At 39.0% G+C, this 19127-nt stretch overlaps 1 protein-coding gene across 1 annotated transcript in view; it reads left to right on the plus strand.

Moving 5' to 3' along the window:
- MAP3K5 (mitogen-activated protein kinase kinase kinase 5) overlaps positions 1 to 19127 on the plus strand; it is a gene marked incomplete at its 5' end in the record, with an annotated part of 100496 nt that overhangs the window by 34157 nt on the left and 47212 nt on the right. The window contains 5 exons of the mRNA XM_080615535.1: positions 7970 to 8163; positions 8429 to 8597; positions 9555 to 9661; positions 13867 to 14037; positions 18041 to 18153. Of these exons, the coding sequence (XP_080471661.1) occupies positions 7970 to 8163; positions 8429 to 8597; positions 9555 to 9661; positions 13867 to 14037; positions 18041 to 18153 (754 nt within the window). The remainder of the gene's footprint in view (positions 1 to 7969; positions 8164 to 8428; positions 8598 to 9554; positions 9662 to 13866; positions 14038 to 18040; positions 18154 to 19127) is intronic.

The raw sequence follows: 19127 nt of genomic DNA on the forward strand, positions 1-19127 counted from the left end.
CTGCAAAACAAGTGCGTGTGTGTGTGTATGTGTGTATCTATATTTATATCTGTCTAACTGAAATGCCTTGTGTTTGCTTTTCCTGAACCATGTATCCCTAAAACTAGTGGGAAGAAAAAAAAATCCATTACCAGCTGTTTTTGTTCTTTGTTCTGACTGGATTTTTGTACTTCCTAATAATAGTCAATACAATGTTGCATAGCTAGGATAAGCTGCCTGGAGCCTGTCAGGGCAGAGCAGTGCAAGATAACATAGGCTGATTTCCTGTTGTATGTGGTTTTATAGCTGTTTAGTTGGACCTTTTCCAAATGTTTCAGTAATACCAAAAACGTACATTTTTACAGGCAGTGATACTTCGATGGGAGGCAGTTACTTTGATATTTGAAAGCTTGTTTAGTTTTTGCTGTTATCTGATTTTTGAGGTCAACCAAGCAGCAGAGGCGTTCTAGAAATTACTAGTAAAGAGTTTCAGTCACAAGGAAATGTTGATATAAAGGTTACAGTTCATGGCTGTACTTTGCTTGATTTAGCACAACAGGTTTTACTTCATCCTGATCTCCCCCAGTTTGAATCTTACCAACACTGGAGAAAAGCTGCAAGTCAGGTTCCAAATGGCCATTTATTCAATTTTAAAAAAATTTCCCTCCTTGCTGAATCTGAGGAAGTTTAATGTGCATGCATTATACATACGCTTTGCAACCAGTTGCAGTAATGACTGCACACAGTGGTCACTTTTCAGTTCAGGCTGCTTGCTTGCACCAGGCTGGAGTAATGGGTAGCCCTGGGAGCTGCCCGGGGTGTGAGATGGTAGTGTGGCTGCTGGCCCCATCAGAAGGGCGATGGGGAGGTGATAGGAAGCGTTCTGCTGCACACCTGACTTGCAGGCATTACCGATTAAGCAGCAGGGTTAATGTTTTATGGCTAGGGACTCTTATTGGTATTTTCCTTTCCTGACACTTGGAGGGATCAGAGATCATAAATTTTACTGGTTTTCCACAGCCCTTTCTAACTGCCCCCTGTTTAAGGTGTAGCTTGGGAGACAGTTTGGTGTTGTGCTCCTTCATCAGGAACAGGAGAATGGGTGACCCTGGATGAGGCATGCCAGAGGCATCTGCAAGCTTGGAGCCTCCAGATAGATACTGCTAGAAAACTGTAGATCCCATAGGGTATGTTTAGCTACTAGTCTCTTTCACTGTGGAAACAGGGAGAATTTATAGAATCATAGAAGAGTTAGGGTTGGAAAGGACCTTAAGATCATCTAGTTCCAACCCCCCTGCTATGGGCAGGGACACCCCACACTAAACCATGCCACCCAAGGCCACATCCAACCTGGCCTTGAACATCGCCAAGGATGGAGCGTTCACAACCCATTCCAGTGCCTCACCACCCTCTCAGTAAAGAATTTCTTCCTTATATCCAATCTAAACTTCCCCTGTTTAAGTTTGAACCCATTACCCCTTGTCCTGTCACTACAGTCCCTGATGAATAGTCCATCCCCAGCATCCTTGTAGGCCCCCTTCAGATGCTGGAAGGCTGCTATGAGGTCTCCACGCAGCCTTCTCTTCTCCAGGCTGAACAGCCCCAACTTTCTCAGCCTATCTTCATACGGGAGGTGCTCCAGTCCCCTGATCATCCTCGTGGCCCTCCTCTGGACTCGTTCCAACAGTTCCATGTCCTTTTTATGTTGAGGACACCAGAACTGCACACAATACTCCAAGTGAGGTCTCACAAGAGCAGAGTAGAGGAGCAGGATCACCTCCTTCGACCTGCTGGTCACAGTCGTGATGCAGCCCAGGATGCGGTTGGTTTTCTGGGCTGCGAGCACACACTCAAGCCGGCTCATGTTCATTTTCTCATTGTCCAACACCCCCAAGTCCTTCTCTGCAGGGCTGCTCTGAATCTTTTCTTTGCCCAACCTGTAGCTGTGCCTGGGATTGCTCTGATCCAGATGTAGGACCTTGCACTTGGCATGGTTAATTATTAATTATTATAATACTTGTCATCCAGCTGACAAATGATTTGGGGGCAGTTTGATATTTGGTATCCAAGTATGTAAAAATGCTATGTAGTAACCTTCAGTAAACACTAAATACCACAGTTGTCATTATTTATGATATAGCACTATGTCTTGCTTGTTCTTTAATATTTTTTTTTAATTCTTTGATATATTTGGCAGATGTTGTCTTCGGACGAAGTTAGAACTTTTTTTCTATGCGAATATGATGAAAGGACCATATATAGTATATGCTGATTTTTAACAAATATTTAGGATGTGGCATGGCTGCAGTAGATGTTATTGCTGGGCATATAAAGAAAGAATATGTTCTCAAAGAAAATGGGAAGTATTAAGAGTAGATCAGTCTCTGTGCTTCAGTTCATTTGAGGATTAGTTATGTTCCTTTCCAAATCAGTAGCAAGACTGTCCTTCATGTGAGTGGGATTTGAAGTAAACCCAAACTGAGACTGTATTCATTAACACATCAGCACATGTTGATTTACTGTGTGTTTGGGGGTGGAGGGAATGGATTTAATAACTTGATTTAAGATTTTGCCATCTGCTACATGTAACACCATGTACAGTCAGAGATTTACCTTTAAGAGAAATCTCATCAGAAGAGTTGAAATAAGAGCAGATATGTTTCAAAAGAACTAGTAGGAGAAATGCAAAAAAGCTGATCTTACTTAGAGGAGAGTCAATGGGAAGAATCATTCCTACTGTGAGAAATAATGGCTATTGTTATTACTTCTGCTGAATTCTATTTATTAAAAAAAAAAACAAACAACAAACCAACAAACAAAACCAACATTGGATGCTGTCCTGAAGCTTAGGCAAGTAGATGGGATTTGCTAGATTCTCTTATCCCTGTGAAAAGCATCATGGCTTGTTATGGGGTATTTTTTTTCATTGACACTTCTTGTCTTTGAAAGCAGCTTTCTTCTGTTTGTGGGTATTTGACTGTTCAGTGATTCCAACAGAGCAGTGTTAGTTAAGAGCCTCAGGGAATCAAGAGGACTACACACCATAGACTTCCTGGGATTTTGCAGGTTTTCTCCCTCCTTTTGTAGTAAAATTCAAGACCTGAGAATTAATTGGACAGAACTCAAATGTTCATATATATAGCACCATAGCTTCTTAATCTGACTACTTTCACAGAAAGATCTTCTGTACTATGTCACATGTTTTTTTTGTGGGGAGAGCATAGTATTTATTGTGTTTATAAAACCTTATTGTGTTTACCTTATTTGGGGTTGGAACTAGATGAACTTTAAGGTCTCTTCCAGCCCAAACCATTCTGTTATTCTGTGTTATGGATGTTCTAAGAAGAGATGATCTCCAAATTGAAGTCCCAAAAGGCTGCCCTTTTGACAAGTAACAGTTATGTATTAGAAGGGGATATTGAAAGAAGGGCTGGTTTATGTTCTCATTGTGATCATTAATATAAAACTACATGCTATGCATTTTTATTATCTTAAATACAAAGAGGTGCCATATTAATTTCTTTTCAGAAGCTGAAAAAGGAGATCAAACAAGAAGGAAGTGCTTGACATTCCAGTGGCCAGTAGGTCTAGCTCGGAGCTAGATTAGTCTTAAATTCTGTAACTGTAGAGCTATTAAGACAATCTTATGGCTGTATTTAAACTGAAATTACACACCCTCTAGAATTGTTTGATTTTCCACTGTGAGGAAGGGACATTGAAAATGTATAAACCAATAAACACTTGCAAAAATGAATTACAGATTTTGTCACTTTACAGTAAGCATTTACACGTGTAAATGGCTGGCTCCAGCCAGTACTACTGCCTTCTGATTAGTTTGACTGATTTGATGAAATGGGCTATCACACAGATAGTCTTTCAGAAGGTGACCTAATGTTCCCAGGCACTGACTGTGCTGGCCCAAAGCCTTCAAAGATATGTATGTTTATGTCTCCTAGATATAACTAGTTCAGCTGATGTGATTGCTCAGGCCAAGTTTACCTTATCTAATGTCCCGAGTTCTTGTGCATCAGGTTGAACCATAGTAACTATCTGTACTTGCACTCATGGCAGTCCCAGCCCCTGAAGTTTGCAGCAATACTTTTCAGCTTTTAACTCGTGTGACCTGCAATCACTTTGGAACTTTCATTAATGTAATTTGAGCTTTTGAACCTTAAATAATGAGGGATTTATAAAGAAAGAGGGTTGGAAAATGAAATTTCCAGTACCTGTTGTTGACTGAGGGGAGGAGGGTGTCTATTCCCACCCACTTTTGAAGCCTCTTTTTGCTATGCGCGTTTTTTAAAAGGCTTTGACATAACTGAAAATACTGCAATTGGATTTAATTAATCCTTCAAAAATTGCCCATTCTTGGGTCATTCTTCAGTGGCTTGATTGTGTTACTTTAATTGTACACAGTATGACAAGTCAGAGGAATGGATCAAAGGAAACCAACAATTTGTCTTGAGTACTCAGCAAACTTAGAATAGCATTAGGAAAGATTATCGGAGTTTATGACATCAGAGTTGGGATGGAGTATTACAGGTCAGATTTTGATAGGATAAATAGAAGATATTTAAGCTTCCAAGTGGAATAATTGCCCTAAGTCAAAATGTGAAGCGATATGTGAGCAGAAAGGAAGCGTGTGTTGGGAAGATCACCTGATTCTGACTGACTGAGGTTAATGTAGCTTATATTTGACAAAGAAAAGTGAGAAAGGAAGTGAAAGTGCCTGAGACAGAGGTTGCATAGCCTGGGAATGAGGAGAGAACCAAGTCATGCACTCTGCTTTGGGGAAGAAGGTTTAGAGCTGTCTGATATTGGATTAGCTCCTCAGCTGCTGCCCCCACAGCCTGGTCCTCTTAGGCTTCTATCGCTGTTGTTGCTCAAATGCAGTCAGGGTTGGACTCTTCATAGTTAGAATTTGAGATGGTGACAAAATATGTTTCTCCATAGTGGGAGACCATACTCTTTATTATACAAGAGCAGTTTTGCCGTCACTGTTATCTTTATTCCACCACCACCTTTAGTAAATAATATATAACTTTAGATTATTTACTTTCTTTGTCACCAAAGCTACTACAAGTCTGTCTTTGTTAGGTTCAGCTGTTAAATATCTAATGTACTCTTTAGCTAGGAAAGTGAAATTGAGGTCAATATTTCTTAGCTATATTGCACGTGGGTTTTTCTATTTATTTTTTTAGGCTTATTTCCTAAGGAAACGAAACTCAAGAGCTTGTACTGGTTTTTTTTTTCATCCTTCACCCTCTTTATCTGCTTGTTTGTCTGATGAATTTCAGCCAAAACCAAGAGATTTCTTTTTCAGAGATACAGAGCTCCCCACATAACTGGTTAACAACCAAATTAATTCCCTGGCTGAGGGAAAGGCCATTGCATTCTCACACAATTTGCCACCAAAGATCAAGGTGAGATTCTACCTTGAGACAATTGCTGAGGACCCTGGGTGCCCTCTGAATGACTGTAAATTGATTTTGTTTTCTTCTCTTTTCTTCCCATGTAGTGGTTTTTCTTGGCTTTTACACTTAATTTCTTCCTTGTCCATTGATTCCAAAAGGCTACCAGGTCTGCGTGTCTCCTATAGCAGGCTATATAACTAGCTTTATTTTCCCCTCGGGTAACAGGAAAAATGCATGTGAACTATTTTTGCTGGCTCTCTTGTTCCACTGAGATAGATACCTACTTCTGTAAGAAGGTGAGCTCAGGATCAGTTTATAAGAGCTCTTGCTCAGTAATGGACTCAGGCACTTGGCCTCTGCAGGAAGAGTAGTTTTCCTGCTTGTAGGATTAAATATGAAGACTCCAGTACTGTCTCTGTAGGTGGCCCGACCATCATGCCAGGATAAACTTTGGGTTCTGTGGATTTCAAAAGTTGGAAACATCCTTTTTCAGAGTTGATTTTTAATTAAGACCTGAACCTTGGAAACAGTGTGCCAGAGGTCTGAGAAGGCCTTCCTGCAAGCAGTCTTGAATTTATTTTTAATGCACTGAATAAGCATTAGGAAGTAAAATGCTTCCCCAAGGATATCTGTAGCTACATCATCCTTTCTCTTGGCTCTGACTTCCCAAACTTTTTCCTCTTTATTTAAAAAAGGAAAGTTGGGGAACAGTCTGCCTATGCTTAATAGTAGCTCCTGTGCCACTGACTGCCCACCCTCATCCTGTAATTGCTGAAACTATTCCCAGAAAATTCATAATTTCCTCTCTGCTTTTGACTGTGGGGCGTATTAGATTTTAGCAGAGTCAAAGGTTCATCTGTTCATTCTTGAAAATGTGTAATCGCTTTACATGCTACAGTTTTCTTCAGCCAAAGTGTCCATTTAGTTCTCCATTGCAAAGATGAGCAGTTTGGGTTCTAGCATCACACTCCTTAATTGCTTGTTAAAAGTATTGTCATACATTTTCCAGTTCAAGGTTCTTTTGGAGTCACTACATTCATGCACAGAAGAATGTGTCCTAGCTATTCAGCTGTTATAATTTGCAGTTGTTGGGGGAAGAAGACTAAATTAATCCTTGTGCAAGTCTATGTATGCAATCTCCAACCAAGTTCTGGGTTAGTTTTGCTCAATGAACCTCATGTAAATGCCTGCATCTGTTACTTTTAAATTTCACAGAGTGTCTATATCCCTCAGAAGTGGTGGTGGGATAGCCTTTATAGCAAGGTCTTACAGTTTCATAGCATAATAGGAATAATTAGAAAAAGTAATTCATGTACTCATGAATCTCTGATCTGTACACAAACATGTTTACTGACATATCTGTACACATACATTAGTACAGACTAAAGTAACTCAATCCTTCCCTATTTTTAAAATCTGATAATGCGTGTTAAAATGCATGCGTTAAGCACACAGCTGGTATTGTGCATTTGCAAACTATTCAGTGAGTGCTCTGTCAATGGTTGGAGCTCAGCTTGAAAGGGGATCCTCTGAAGTGATGTCCTCATTGCTGTATTGACTTCTGGGAAAGTGGAGGAATATGACCAGAAGGCAATTAACCTTGGAAGTAACTTAGGGGGTACCAAAATGATGGATCTCAAGGATTCTTTCCTTAAGGCTTTTCTTGCTAGGCTGCTGGCCACTTAAATAGTGGAATCTGAGCTTTGAGAGCCAAATGGCAGAACTCCTGATTTAGATGGTGTGCTGTCTCATAGTTAAGACACTTCAAAACCACAAATAATCAGCAAGCTTTCAATGTGCATAAATCTGTACTCACACACGTCCCACCGGCACCAGACGTCTCGCCTCCGTCTTTCCTGGAAGATAAACTGAATTTTGAAGTATTGGTAAAATATCTGTCATATATTGATATATAGAAATCAATACAGTATAGCAATGCTAAGATGTTCCATTAGTGATTATTCTGAAATATGTATGGTTTGTTGTCCCGCTGGCCAGGAAGTTTTGCTACTTAGCAGGGAATTCTTTTTGTCTTTGTTATGCCAAACTATTTGAGACATTTTGCAGTTCATATAAGGATCAGTTTTCTCTACAGTTTTCCTGTTGTGAGGCAACTAGCTTGTGTTGTTGTTTTCAACATCTATGAGCCTAACTATACTAAATTGCAGAGTGCTTGTTCCCTTCTGAACATCAGTCATCTTGAAAAGAGTGTATGTCAGCTTCATTTGAGTCCACCTGCTGCTTTGGGATGACCAGGGTGTGCCCTCAGCGCTGTTTTTCTGTTGAGCCAATGGCTATTTTAATGTCAGTGTGATGCTTCTGAAAAGACTCATCTTACAGGAAGTAGTTCAGAAATCTGAAAGAATACATTTCGGTTGTATATCACTTCTGAGATGAAAATTGAACACATAATCCTAGACTTCATAGGTCTCAGAGTCTTGGTCTTGCTTAAATAAGCAGCACATCTCCCTATGACTTTAACAGGTGAAATTCTGCAGGTGTTCTATGCAATTGCTTTATGCTTAGGCTTGTGAAACCATAACTTCCTTAAATATTTGCGCTTTGTTTCCTTACAGATGTGCACTGGTAACTACATATTTGTTCCTTATATGGTAACTCCACATAACAAGGTGTACTGCTGTGATAGCAGTTTTATGAAGGGACTAACAGAATTGATGCAGCCCAGCCTTGAGTCACTGCTTGGGCCTATATGCTTACCTCTGGTGGATCGATTTATTCAGCTACTGAAGGTGGCACAGGCCAGTTCAAGGTGAGTTGTATTTTTGTACCCCCGTTTAAAATTCATATATTCCTGCTAACAATATAAATGTCAGGCTCTTGCTTCAAGGTGATGCAGTGTTTTGCCTTCTGTAGAGACAAATTGATAATTAATAATTTAGCTTCACCAAATCTCCCTGTTGACAGTGCTCCATCAATAAATGTTTCACATATACGTTCTGGGAGAGCTGCAGAGCCTGAAAAACAAGTGCAAGGGACCTGTCCCAAATTTCTGATGTGAAGTTGTTCCTCTCCAGCCAGTATTTCCGGGAATCCATTCTGAATGACATCAGGAAGGCCCGTACTCTCTACACGGGCAAAGAGCTTGCAGCAGAGCTGGCAAGGATTCGACAGCGAGTGGATAATGTTGAAGTCTTGTCTGCTGACATTGTAATAAACTTGCTGCTGTCCTATAGAGACATCCAGGTATGAATCCTGTCTTCCAAAATCATCTTAACCACAGTAAATTAAATTACCTTCTCAGTGAAATTTTTAGTGCATTTTGCACAGATTTACTAACAAACTAAATGAATAATGTACACTACTAAAAATCTTGTATAGTATCTTCACTGACGCTTTTTACTTTATTTTGTAGTTACACTGTTTATAGTGTGCCTTTACATAGCAGAAAGGTATTGTTGATTTATAACCAGCACCTAAGGTATACAACAGCTCTTCTTCATCTCAGCATTGCTATGTGATCAGCAAACCTAGTGTGTCCTATTTAAAGGCTAAGGTAGCATTCTGCTATTGATATGTATATGTATTCTTTGTCACCATGCTTGTGACACTACTCAGGAAAACATAACATGTCCATCTGCATTTCAGCTTCTGGAATGGTGCTAGTAATTGCTTACTTTGTTATATGTAATTTCATCTGTTGCTCCTTAAACATTTTGAAGTGGTTTGTTTTTTATTGTGGTTGTTTGTTTTTTAAATAGGTCAGCAAGTAAGCTCCTTTAAAAACTGTGGTGTTAAAAGATTCTTTTATTTTGTTTAGGTGCGTAAGACATACCTACTTCAGAGTTTTAGGATGCCTCAATTCAGATGCAGTTAGCATTGTAATGTCTGTACTATATGAACTCTGATAAGTGTTCAGCCCCTGAATCTAATTTTAATAATGAAACAGATGTACTAAAATTTCCACAGGTCCATGTTGAACCACTCAGTACAGGACTATGTTTCCCCGCTAAATATTGTGCATATTCACATTTCTGACGAGTGCTAGGCTATTTACAGTTTGAGACTGAGGAAACTGAAATCTGTAAAGCTTACAATGAACTGAGAATACTTTTTAGTATGAAATAATAGGTCAAAGAGGAGTTCATATAGGCATAACTCGGTACAGCCACTTAAAATTTCATTATTTCCTTCTTTTGGAAGGATTATGATTCCATTGTGAAACTGGTGAAAACTTTAGAAAAACTACCTACCTTTGACTTGGCTTCCCACCACCATGTGAGGCTCCATTATGCGTTTGCACTGAGCAGGTAAGACACTACCCTTCTTTCTGCTGTTGAACAGTAAATCATAACTCAAAACTTTAGACAGAGTTGGTAATCCTGGGTGAAGCTCCCTACTGGAGTCTTGATATGCAGATCTAGGGTTGTCGCTGAAGCAACTCTGGGGACTCATATTCATGATCAATCTAAGCTTTCCTTACCTCTTGCACTGTCAAATTCCATTTCTTTTTCTCTAGCAGGAGTGTTTGATTTGTCTTTCTATGCGTTAGCATCACTTTTTCATTTCAGTACCTAAGTCAGGACAAATACATACCTAACAGTATTTTACCTCTGCAGAAATACTGTAAGTATGGCTGTATGAGTGGCAGTGCTGCAGCATTTGTGCTTAGACACAGAATCATAGAATGTTTTGGGTTGGAAGGATCCTTAAAGACCTTCTAGTTCCAACCCCCCTGCCATGGGCAGGGACGCCTTCCACTAGAGCAGGTTGCTCAAAGCTGCATCCAGCCTGGCCTTGAAACATTGATGGATAATCTCATTCAAGTCTTGAGTTTCAGTAGTCAGGAGACAGGAGAACTTTGATCATATGTCCTTCAGAAGATTCCATTATATTATAATAATGAACTAATTTTCATGTTCTCTGATAACATGCACAAAATGTGCCACATGGAGCAACATGCACTACTTCGTTGGGTTAAATGAGAGCCAAGCCTGGATTTTTTTGCAGTCAGTTTTTCTCCTTCTTAGTAGCTGTTGCAGCACTGTGTTTTTGACTTTTGGCCTGGGAACAGAGCTGATAACACCGATGTTTAGACTGACCAAGGACTTTGTGAGTCTCATGCTCTGCCAGGGAGGAGGAGGGGCCGGGAGGAAGCGGGGACGGGACACCTGACCCAAACTAGCCAAAGAGGTATTCCATACCACAGCACGTCATGCCAGGGGATGTAACTGGGAGCTACCCGGAAGGGCACGTCCTCTTCTCTGTCGGGCTCTCTTTTCCGGAGGGCGGTATCGTATTTTCTTCCCTTGTTATTTCCTTTATCGTTATTATTATTGGTGGTAGCAGTAGTGATTTGTGTTATACCTTAGTTACTGGACTGTTTTTATCTCAACCCGTGGGAGTTACATTCTTTCGATTCTCCTCCCCATCCCTCTGGGGGGTAGGGGGGAAGTAGACTGCGTGGTTGTAATTTACAGCCGGGGCTTAAACCACGACAGTAGGATACTGGCAGTTAGGCAAGGCACTAAAAGGGGAGTTTTTCAGTGGAAATTAAAAAGGTTTTCTGCTCCCTTGATGTTATCACAGTGAACATTTTGCTATTAACATTTAGTGGAGTAGACCAGGTGCCAGCAGGCATTGAAATTCTCAAATGTAGAATATGTCTGCAGATCTTTCTGCTTCTCACAGATTTGAATGTTGTAATTCAGGTTCTCTGAGGAGGCTCAAAACAGCATATCATGTCAAAATATGTCACAAGTAGTTAGTTGAAAAAAAAATGTACCTGGTTTTGAAGCAAATGAAAAACCAAAACAAAAATAAAACTCAGCATTGTTTCGCCCGAATAAAATGTCCCCATCCTTTCTTTTTCCTTTATACCAGGTATCAGTATAGTGTATCAGTATTGTGCCACTTTTGTTTCTGTTTTGTCATAAATATGTGGAGCTTTGCAGATTAAATAATCCAGTATGTATCTGTCACTTCTGCATAGCGTTTGCAAAGGTCACTAGCTGTACCTTGAAGTTTTAACAAGTTATTTAGACCTCAAGGTCATAATTTTCTAAAATAAAGTCACCTTTGAAAACAGGACTCAACTAGTTCACTGGGGCACTGAAAAACCTGCAAAACTGCAGTATATTCTTAGGCAGATCATTATACTTCATTGGTTCTGCTGGGACTCTTTGCAGACTGAAAAGTCTGTTTTTATAGATGTGACTGTAAGATGTAGCCTTTGAGGTATGTGTCTGTACTTGTTCTCTTTGATGACAAGTATCTGTCATACAAAAAGTCTACACAGTACCTCCAAAGGATTTAAAATCAGATTTTCCTCTTCCTCTTTTCTCGAGATTGTACATGCAACTGGAATCCATGACAGCCATGAAAATGTTCATGCTCTGGTGTATGCCAAGAAGGAATTACTTGGCTTATTGTAGCTTTCTTCTATTGGTAATATAGAGGATATTTCCTAAGCTGAGGCAGGTGTCAAATATTCTTCACATCTGAGTGTTTGATGTGGAAGCAACTGTCCCTCATGCTTCTAATCCAGGTCACTAGTACGGAAGGATGGAGCAGCTCAATTAGTCAGGATTAGTCTGACCTAAATCAAGAAAATGTGTGACTACATTGATGGTGGAAGAGTAAGCAGAAAGAAAAGTAGGGACCTTTGTCTCTGGAGACCAGCAAACTCTAAATGGCTTAAATTACAAACCACTGTGCCTTACTGATTTTGTTCTCATTAAGTTCAGCTTGCTATTGGCTTGATCTGTATTAGTGATTGTCAATATGAGATACGGAAGAGTTATCTATCTCAAACTCCATTCTGAAAATTGCCCTTCTGTAATGAAAGCCAGATAAAAAAACAAGAAGAAGCTGCAGACTTACTCTTATTGCTTTACTTGAGTGATCAATATGAGAAGACATAAAGAAGCAAACCTTCAGCAGCTGGGCAAATGATTAGTTGTCAGGGGAACTAAAATAACACAAACCTGAAGAAGACTGTTACTTGCTCATCCAGGAGCAATTTATTTTTCTCCCTGGAGCCTGGGATTGTAAGCACTTATCCATCTCTGATGAGTACACCAGCCTTTTGTACCACTCTAGAAGTATTTTGGGAGCCTGCTGCAGTTTTGCAGTCTGAGGAGACTTGCCCTAGTTTGTTAGAATTTGACTGGGCTGAAGGTTGGGAAGAGATGGCACTGGATTTCATTTATCATCAGGCTGAGTCAGAAGTAGAGGTTGCCCCAGCACGTAGACTTGCACAGAGTGTTTGTTTTTTTTGATTCTGGTAAAGCAGTTTATGCTATCTGCCGAAAAAAGTGCTTTTGCTCTGTTTTCGTAATTATCTTTGTCATGTTGTTATTCATCCTCTGCTACCCGTTCTGCTCAACCTAAACCTTTTGTTCCACATCACCGCCTTCTGGAGCTGCATTCATGAGCTCAGAGATCATGAGTTTACAGGTATTAATTACAGTACACATGCTCTGATCTCTGAGGTTTTACACTGACACTGCTTGTGCAGATGCATCAGAACTTTGATATGTTCTTGTAGAGGGGGAAGCAAAAATCCATTACTTAACCTCTGATCAAGTAGTGTCTTTTAAGAAGGCTGTGGCTTTTGATGTGGTGGGTTTTCTTTCTGAAGTAGCCTTGTCTTCCAAGCTTCTTAAGTGCAAAGCTTGCAAGACAGATGCAAGGTGACTTTTGTGTATTTCCCCCAATTCAAATTGTAGCCACTCAAATATTACAAGCAATTTCTTCAAAAGAATTTAATACTCTCCCCAAAACGTCAAAGAATAGTTCTTGCAGAGGAAGGAGTCATTTGCTTGTTCAATACACAAATATGTAGAAAATTCTAATAAACTCTTGATACCGAATGATACACGCATCCAAACCGTGAGTCACCAGGAAGTGTCTAATACTTGCAGTTACGTGGTTTATTTGTCTGATGTGCTTTTGTTAATATTACCTTATTGGCTTCACTTCCTAACCTTCCCTTTCATGGGAATTCACTCTGGTTCGTGCTTTTTGTGTTGTTTTTTTTGTTGATTTGTTGTGGTTTTGTTTGGGTTTTTTTTCCACATTCAAAATGTATATTAAAAAAAATCACAGACACAAGTTGGAATCTTTTTTTTTTACTTGTAAGACATGAATTACTATGAAAAAATGTTAGGTATGAAACCAAGGTTTGTATCTTTCTGTTTTGTAAGAAAGTAACACGTGATCTTTCTAAGAATTGCCCTTGAGGCTCTTGTTCCTGTTGTCAGTGCTTTGCTCTAGCTGATGCTTCATGAGAGAGAAAATGTATTTGGAGGCTGGTGTAAAGGTGGTCAGTGATATTAAGTAAAAAAAAAAAAAAGGAAGGAGGGGGGAAGTGAGTATATGTTTAATATAGTCCATTGTGTCTAGAAGCACATTTACATGGATGAAGTCATACATATATATTCAAACATAGTAATAAAAAAGTATTTCTTGTTAACTTTATTGAATTTTTAATCAATTTTTTATTTTTCAATAGGCGAAATCTGCCTGGAGACAGACAGAAAGCTCTAGAAATTATGATTCCCCTGGTAGAACAGGAAGACCAAGTAGCTTCAGATATGTACTGCCTAGTTGGCCGAATTTACAAGGACATGTTTTTGGAATCTGGTTTCGTAGATACGGAAAGCAGGGACAAAGGGACGTTCTGGTGAGTACTGTTTTAGTAGTCTGTGTCCTTTTGTTAGCTTTGGGGAAATATTCCTTAAACAGGAATATATTTCAGCTGGTTTTTTTTCATGCCATTCATTTGTCATCCTTAAGGGATACACTGAATCTTCTAATGTTCTTCACTTAAGTTCTTCACTTACTTGTTAAGAATGAGATATTTATGTTGTTAACAGATCCAGATCTGGTTCCACAAAGTTCTTGAAGTACCTCAGAGCCTTGGAAGTTTAGGTAGTTCTCATCAGAGTGTATTTTTCTCCTTCCCAAATGTGAAGTCACCTGTTTACTGTATCATCTTATTATTCTTAGGTGCTGAGAGCTGAGGTTTAACTCTGCATTGAGGCTTAGGATGTACCATTCTGTTTGTTTGTGGTTTTTTTTTTTTTCTTTTTTTTGGCTTCCTTGTTCACAAGCGCTGTGACTGTTCCAAACTCATGCTGGCAAAAGTTTCATTTATCACCCCATCATCACCATATAGCATATGCATATTACAGTGCATTACAGTACCATTGATAGACAAAGAAGCACATAATAGGCTAGACATATTCTTATCTTAATTTTAAAAGCAAGTGTCATGGTTTTTATTGCTTTTGAAGTGCACTAAAACACTGTAATGTGCAATAGGCTTAAAAAATGGAAGCAGTGAATGCCATCCTAGACTTCTGTGAGGATGAGCTGCTTTTCTTCATTATGATTCAGATGAGGATACAGACAATCTGTGTTTATGTATCCTGCACATCAGATCATAGTCCTGGTTTTCTGCTCATCAGCTGCCTGTTGAAGTAAATGCTTTCAATGGAAAGCTTTCTTCTCCTTTCATCATTTGTTGCTTGTTTTCAATAAAACAGATTAGAACTGTCTTTGGTAAAAGATAAGATAAAACTGTTTACCTTTTATGGCCTCAGAATACAAGTACAGTTTATAATTGCTGGTCATGCTTTAAAGTTTTGCAATGCTTACTGGATTTTTTTAAAGATGTTGAAATAACAGGAATGCAGCGTATTGTCGTCATTCCCCTCCTTCATAATTTTGTATTTTAAAAAGAAAATTATTTGTTCTAAGGCAAGCCCATAACAAACTTTCAAGATCCTTTTTTTTAAAAAAAAAAAGAAAAGAAATTTTGCTAATGAACTAATACAACAAAGAAACTGTGATCCTGTGTACAAACACTCAGCATTATCACAGGCTAAACAGTATGAATAGATATTACTTTTGTTATTGTACATCTTGCTTTTTTTCTCATTCATAGTGCCTTATGAACAGATAAACTTTGAGATTTTCGAACCTAGTTGGATTAAGAACAATTATAATAGTGATAATTTCATGTAGCTGTTTTAATACACTTTCAATAGATGCATCGTAGAATGCATCTATTCATGATATTCATATATAGGGGAGTGAGGGGAAGTGATTACAGTCAGGCACACTAGTTTGGGAAAGGATTTGGCTGGCAGCTCCTTCAACAGGGTAGGATGCTGACCCTCCAGCTCCTAAGTAATCTCTTAAGTCTCTGGCAAGTAAGACATGATATAGACGACTCTGCCATAGGACAAGGAGAATCTCTGCTGGTTCAAGCTGGAGTTTGGCTGGAAACTGTGCTGCATGGGCCAGTTGCTTTTGGTTTGTACTATATGCTGGATATTGATTTGAATTCTAGTGTTAGTCATCCAGCAGGCTTAACATGGCTGAAAGGCTGACTCATAACTCATTGGAAGGCGTTGAGAAGGAGACCTACTCTAGTACTACAGGAGGCCACAATGGAAGAAGGTGTGTGTAGGAACAATGCCTTCATGATAGTGTTACTTTGTTGAGATAAAGGTTGTTATCTCAGTCCTAAAGTAATGAGCATGTAGGAAAACTATATTGAATTGCATATAGTGAGGATTTGGCAGCAGAACCAAAGCGTTGCTTTTGCAACAACTGGTGATGTCAAAGTACTTTGGTCTATTCCAGAAGGAAGGGGGGAAAAAAAGAAAAAGCAGGCAGTATGCTTTCCTGCCAATTAAAAAGCAGAATAAAAGACATCTTTCATATAAATATGAGAGAAGAGATGAAAGATTGATAATTAACTGTCACTTTCTTGTTGCATATTGACAGTGTAAATCAGACTTACCAAAGCTATCAAGTCTTTATTCAAATCTTTTCACTGCTACCTCCCTAATTCAGTGTCTGCACTGCAACATTTTCTCAAATGTCATCTTTCAATTTCTTGATGGCATTTATAATTATACCAGCTGAGCCAGCCTCCACTTCATAGGCAGACTTTTAAACCTTACCACCTTTCTACAAATCTGCACAGGTTTCTCCAGTGATACTGGGGGCATGACAATGTCAGCAGCTGCAGCAGTTGAATTTAAAACAGTTCAGTTAACAGACGTGACTTGTGACTTGCTTAGGAAACCATGAATACTTTCATCTATTCAAAATTAATTAATGCAGGTTATTTTTTTTATATTTATGTGGCAGGTTTTAAGAATGTCAGCACAGGATTGCACCAAATATGAAATTACACTTTTGGTTGTAACAATTTAGGAGAGGTAAATAGGACTACAGATATCTAAGGTAATAGTATTTCTTGGTGTGAGTAGCATGTAAAGATGGCTAGAAAAATGAGTTTCTCCTGGAAGAGGGAAAAATTTGGAAAGAAAAGGCAAAATTGAGACTTCTTTGCTCATCATGTTTTTGTTTTATAGGGCTAGACTCTTGTCCAATGATTATGTTCTTTTGAGGGGGGCAACTGGAGTATAGAAAGAGTATATATGTAGCAGATTGAAGAGGAGCCTGTCTTGAAGTTCTGGACAGCAGAGTTTATGTTAAAGGATGCAAAGTCCTGAATCATTGGATTCACAAAAACCTGAAACGAGGCCAGACATTATTTGTGGTCTGCTAGGATCAAAATGCCTTAGCTTTGCTTACATGTCAAAGTGTGGTCTGGAAGACAAATCCTTTGTTTTCTATTATAGATTATTTTTCTTTCTTTCCTTATGTATTAATCTTACAACCTGCTTAACTTTTATTATGTGATCCATCTCTTTGTCTAGATTTTTCCTATTGTTTTGAAAGTAATTTTAAACTCTCTACTTTTATCGTAGCAGGGTTGTGTTGACCAAATCTCTTGTGCTCTTGAAATCACGTACGATATTCTTGTTTGCCTCCTCCTTACAGTAGGGTGTATAAGTGCATGTGTGTTTGTGTATATATGCAGCCAAACATGTTCTTATTCTGTAGGACAAGTTTAAAGCACTGTTGATCTGCTGTTGCTGTTGTCAGTGACTTGCATTACTAGCATGAGGATAGTGTGTGCTCTGTTTGTGTGAATCCCCTTCTCTTTTAGACACGATTTAGGCTAGGTGAATACCACTGCCATTCTTCTTGCTCACTCACTTCCTCTTGAGGAGAATAAAATCTGATATACTTGATTTTCATATGAATAGACTCATGAGGACAGTGTCAATGAGGCTACTCGGTAAGGAATAGATTTGGAGTAGCTGAAATCATAGCTAAATGCAGCGTACGTTTTGTATCACTTGCTTTTGTGCTTATGCGTATTGACATGCTTGTTCATCACTGCAGCAGATCCACAATAGAATCTAAGGTTTTAAGTCAGTGAAAATTCATACATTTAAGAGTAAAATAATAAGGTTATTAATAAATCTAACTGTGAAACAGGTGTCTTACAAACTGATAGTATTTCTTTTTTTTCTTTCATCTCAAAATTGGCAATCTAGTGAGATACTATAACTTCACTGGGATGGATGAGTAGGGTCTGTACTTGTTGTGCAATAGAAAAGGAAATGGGAGGAGGATAAATAATGGGCTCCTAAAAATAACCCCAAAACATGTGTGGAAAATGGTAAAATATTTTTACTTCCATGGATTCTTGCTGTGTAAACAGATGATAAGTATTTAAAGTGCCTAAAAGTGTAATTATGTCCCTACTAGATTGCATTATTTAGAAAGTAAACTTGTATGTTTGTTTTTTCTAGGTTCAAGAAAGCGTTTGAGTCAGAGCCAACATTACAGTCAGGAATTAACTATGCAGTACTCCTCCTGGCAGCTGGACATTGCTTTGATACTTCTTTTGAGCTGCGGAAAGTTGGTAATTACAGCTTGCGAATTCACAGCAAAATCACATTATAATGAAAGTGTGACGTCACTCGCTGTCACAGGGGGAAAATCTGATTGTTGTATACAAATGCTTTGATAATGACTATGTGAATACTTAAGTATGTCTCCCACATCACCACTGATCCCACCTGATTATGGGTGAGTGCTGTCATGAAGACCTGGTTCCAGTTTCAAGGTCTTAACTGGTTATTAAGGCTTACTGAAAACTGACAATCTTTCTTTGCACTGGCGTCATTTGTGTGAAACAGGAACACTCAAAGAGGGAATCGAATTCCAGCTAGCATTCTTTAAAACAAGCAAACAACCCCCCCTGTAGAACTGTAGGAAATATGGACAAAAAGGCTATCCTAAGAGTGGGAAAAATGCACTTGACTTGAGCTTGGGATGGGCTGAGAGAAGGAAGTTTCTCTTCCAATGTTTTCTTTAAGGTTTCCTGAATGTCTGCATTCATAGAATCAGAGAGTGGTTTAGGTTGGAAGGGATCTTTTAAAGACTGTCTAGTCCAGACCCCTTGCTATGGGCAGGAACATCTTTCACTAGATCGGGTTGCTCAATCTGGCCTTGAACACTTCCCCTGACAGGGCATTCACAACCTCCCCACACAAGCTGGTTCAGTGCTTACGAAGGAAGAATTAAGGTGTCCATTTTGTTTTCATGATTTTGGAGTTTTTCTGGATTTGAGGGGAATGCAAAGTCAAGATGTCCTGGTTTCAGCTGGGATAGAGTTAATTTTCTTCCTAGTAGCTGATATGTAATACTTTTAGGGAAGGTAGGAGAGAAAGCACTGAATATTGTAATATGTACTAACATATCCTTTGCAACTGACATGCATCTTCATGCATTAGTATAATTCTTGACTTTCTGGGTTTTTTTGGTTTTGTTTTTGGTTTTTTATTAGTCTCCTGAGGAGATTATCAAGTAAGGAAGAAACAACATCCTTCATTC

The sequence above is a fragment of the Psittacula echo genome (genome assembly GCF_963264785.1).
Source record: "Psittacula echo genome assembly, chromosome: 4".
NCBI classification, from domain to species: domain Eukaryota; kingdom Metazoa; phylum Chordata; class Aves; order Psittaciformes; family Psittacidae; genus Psittacula; species Psittacula echo.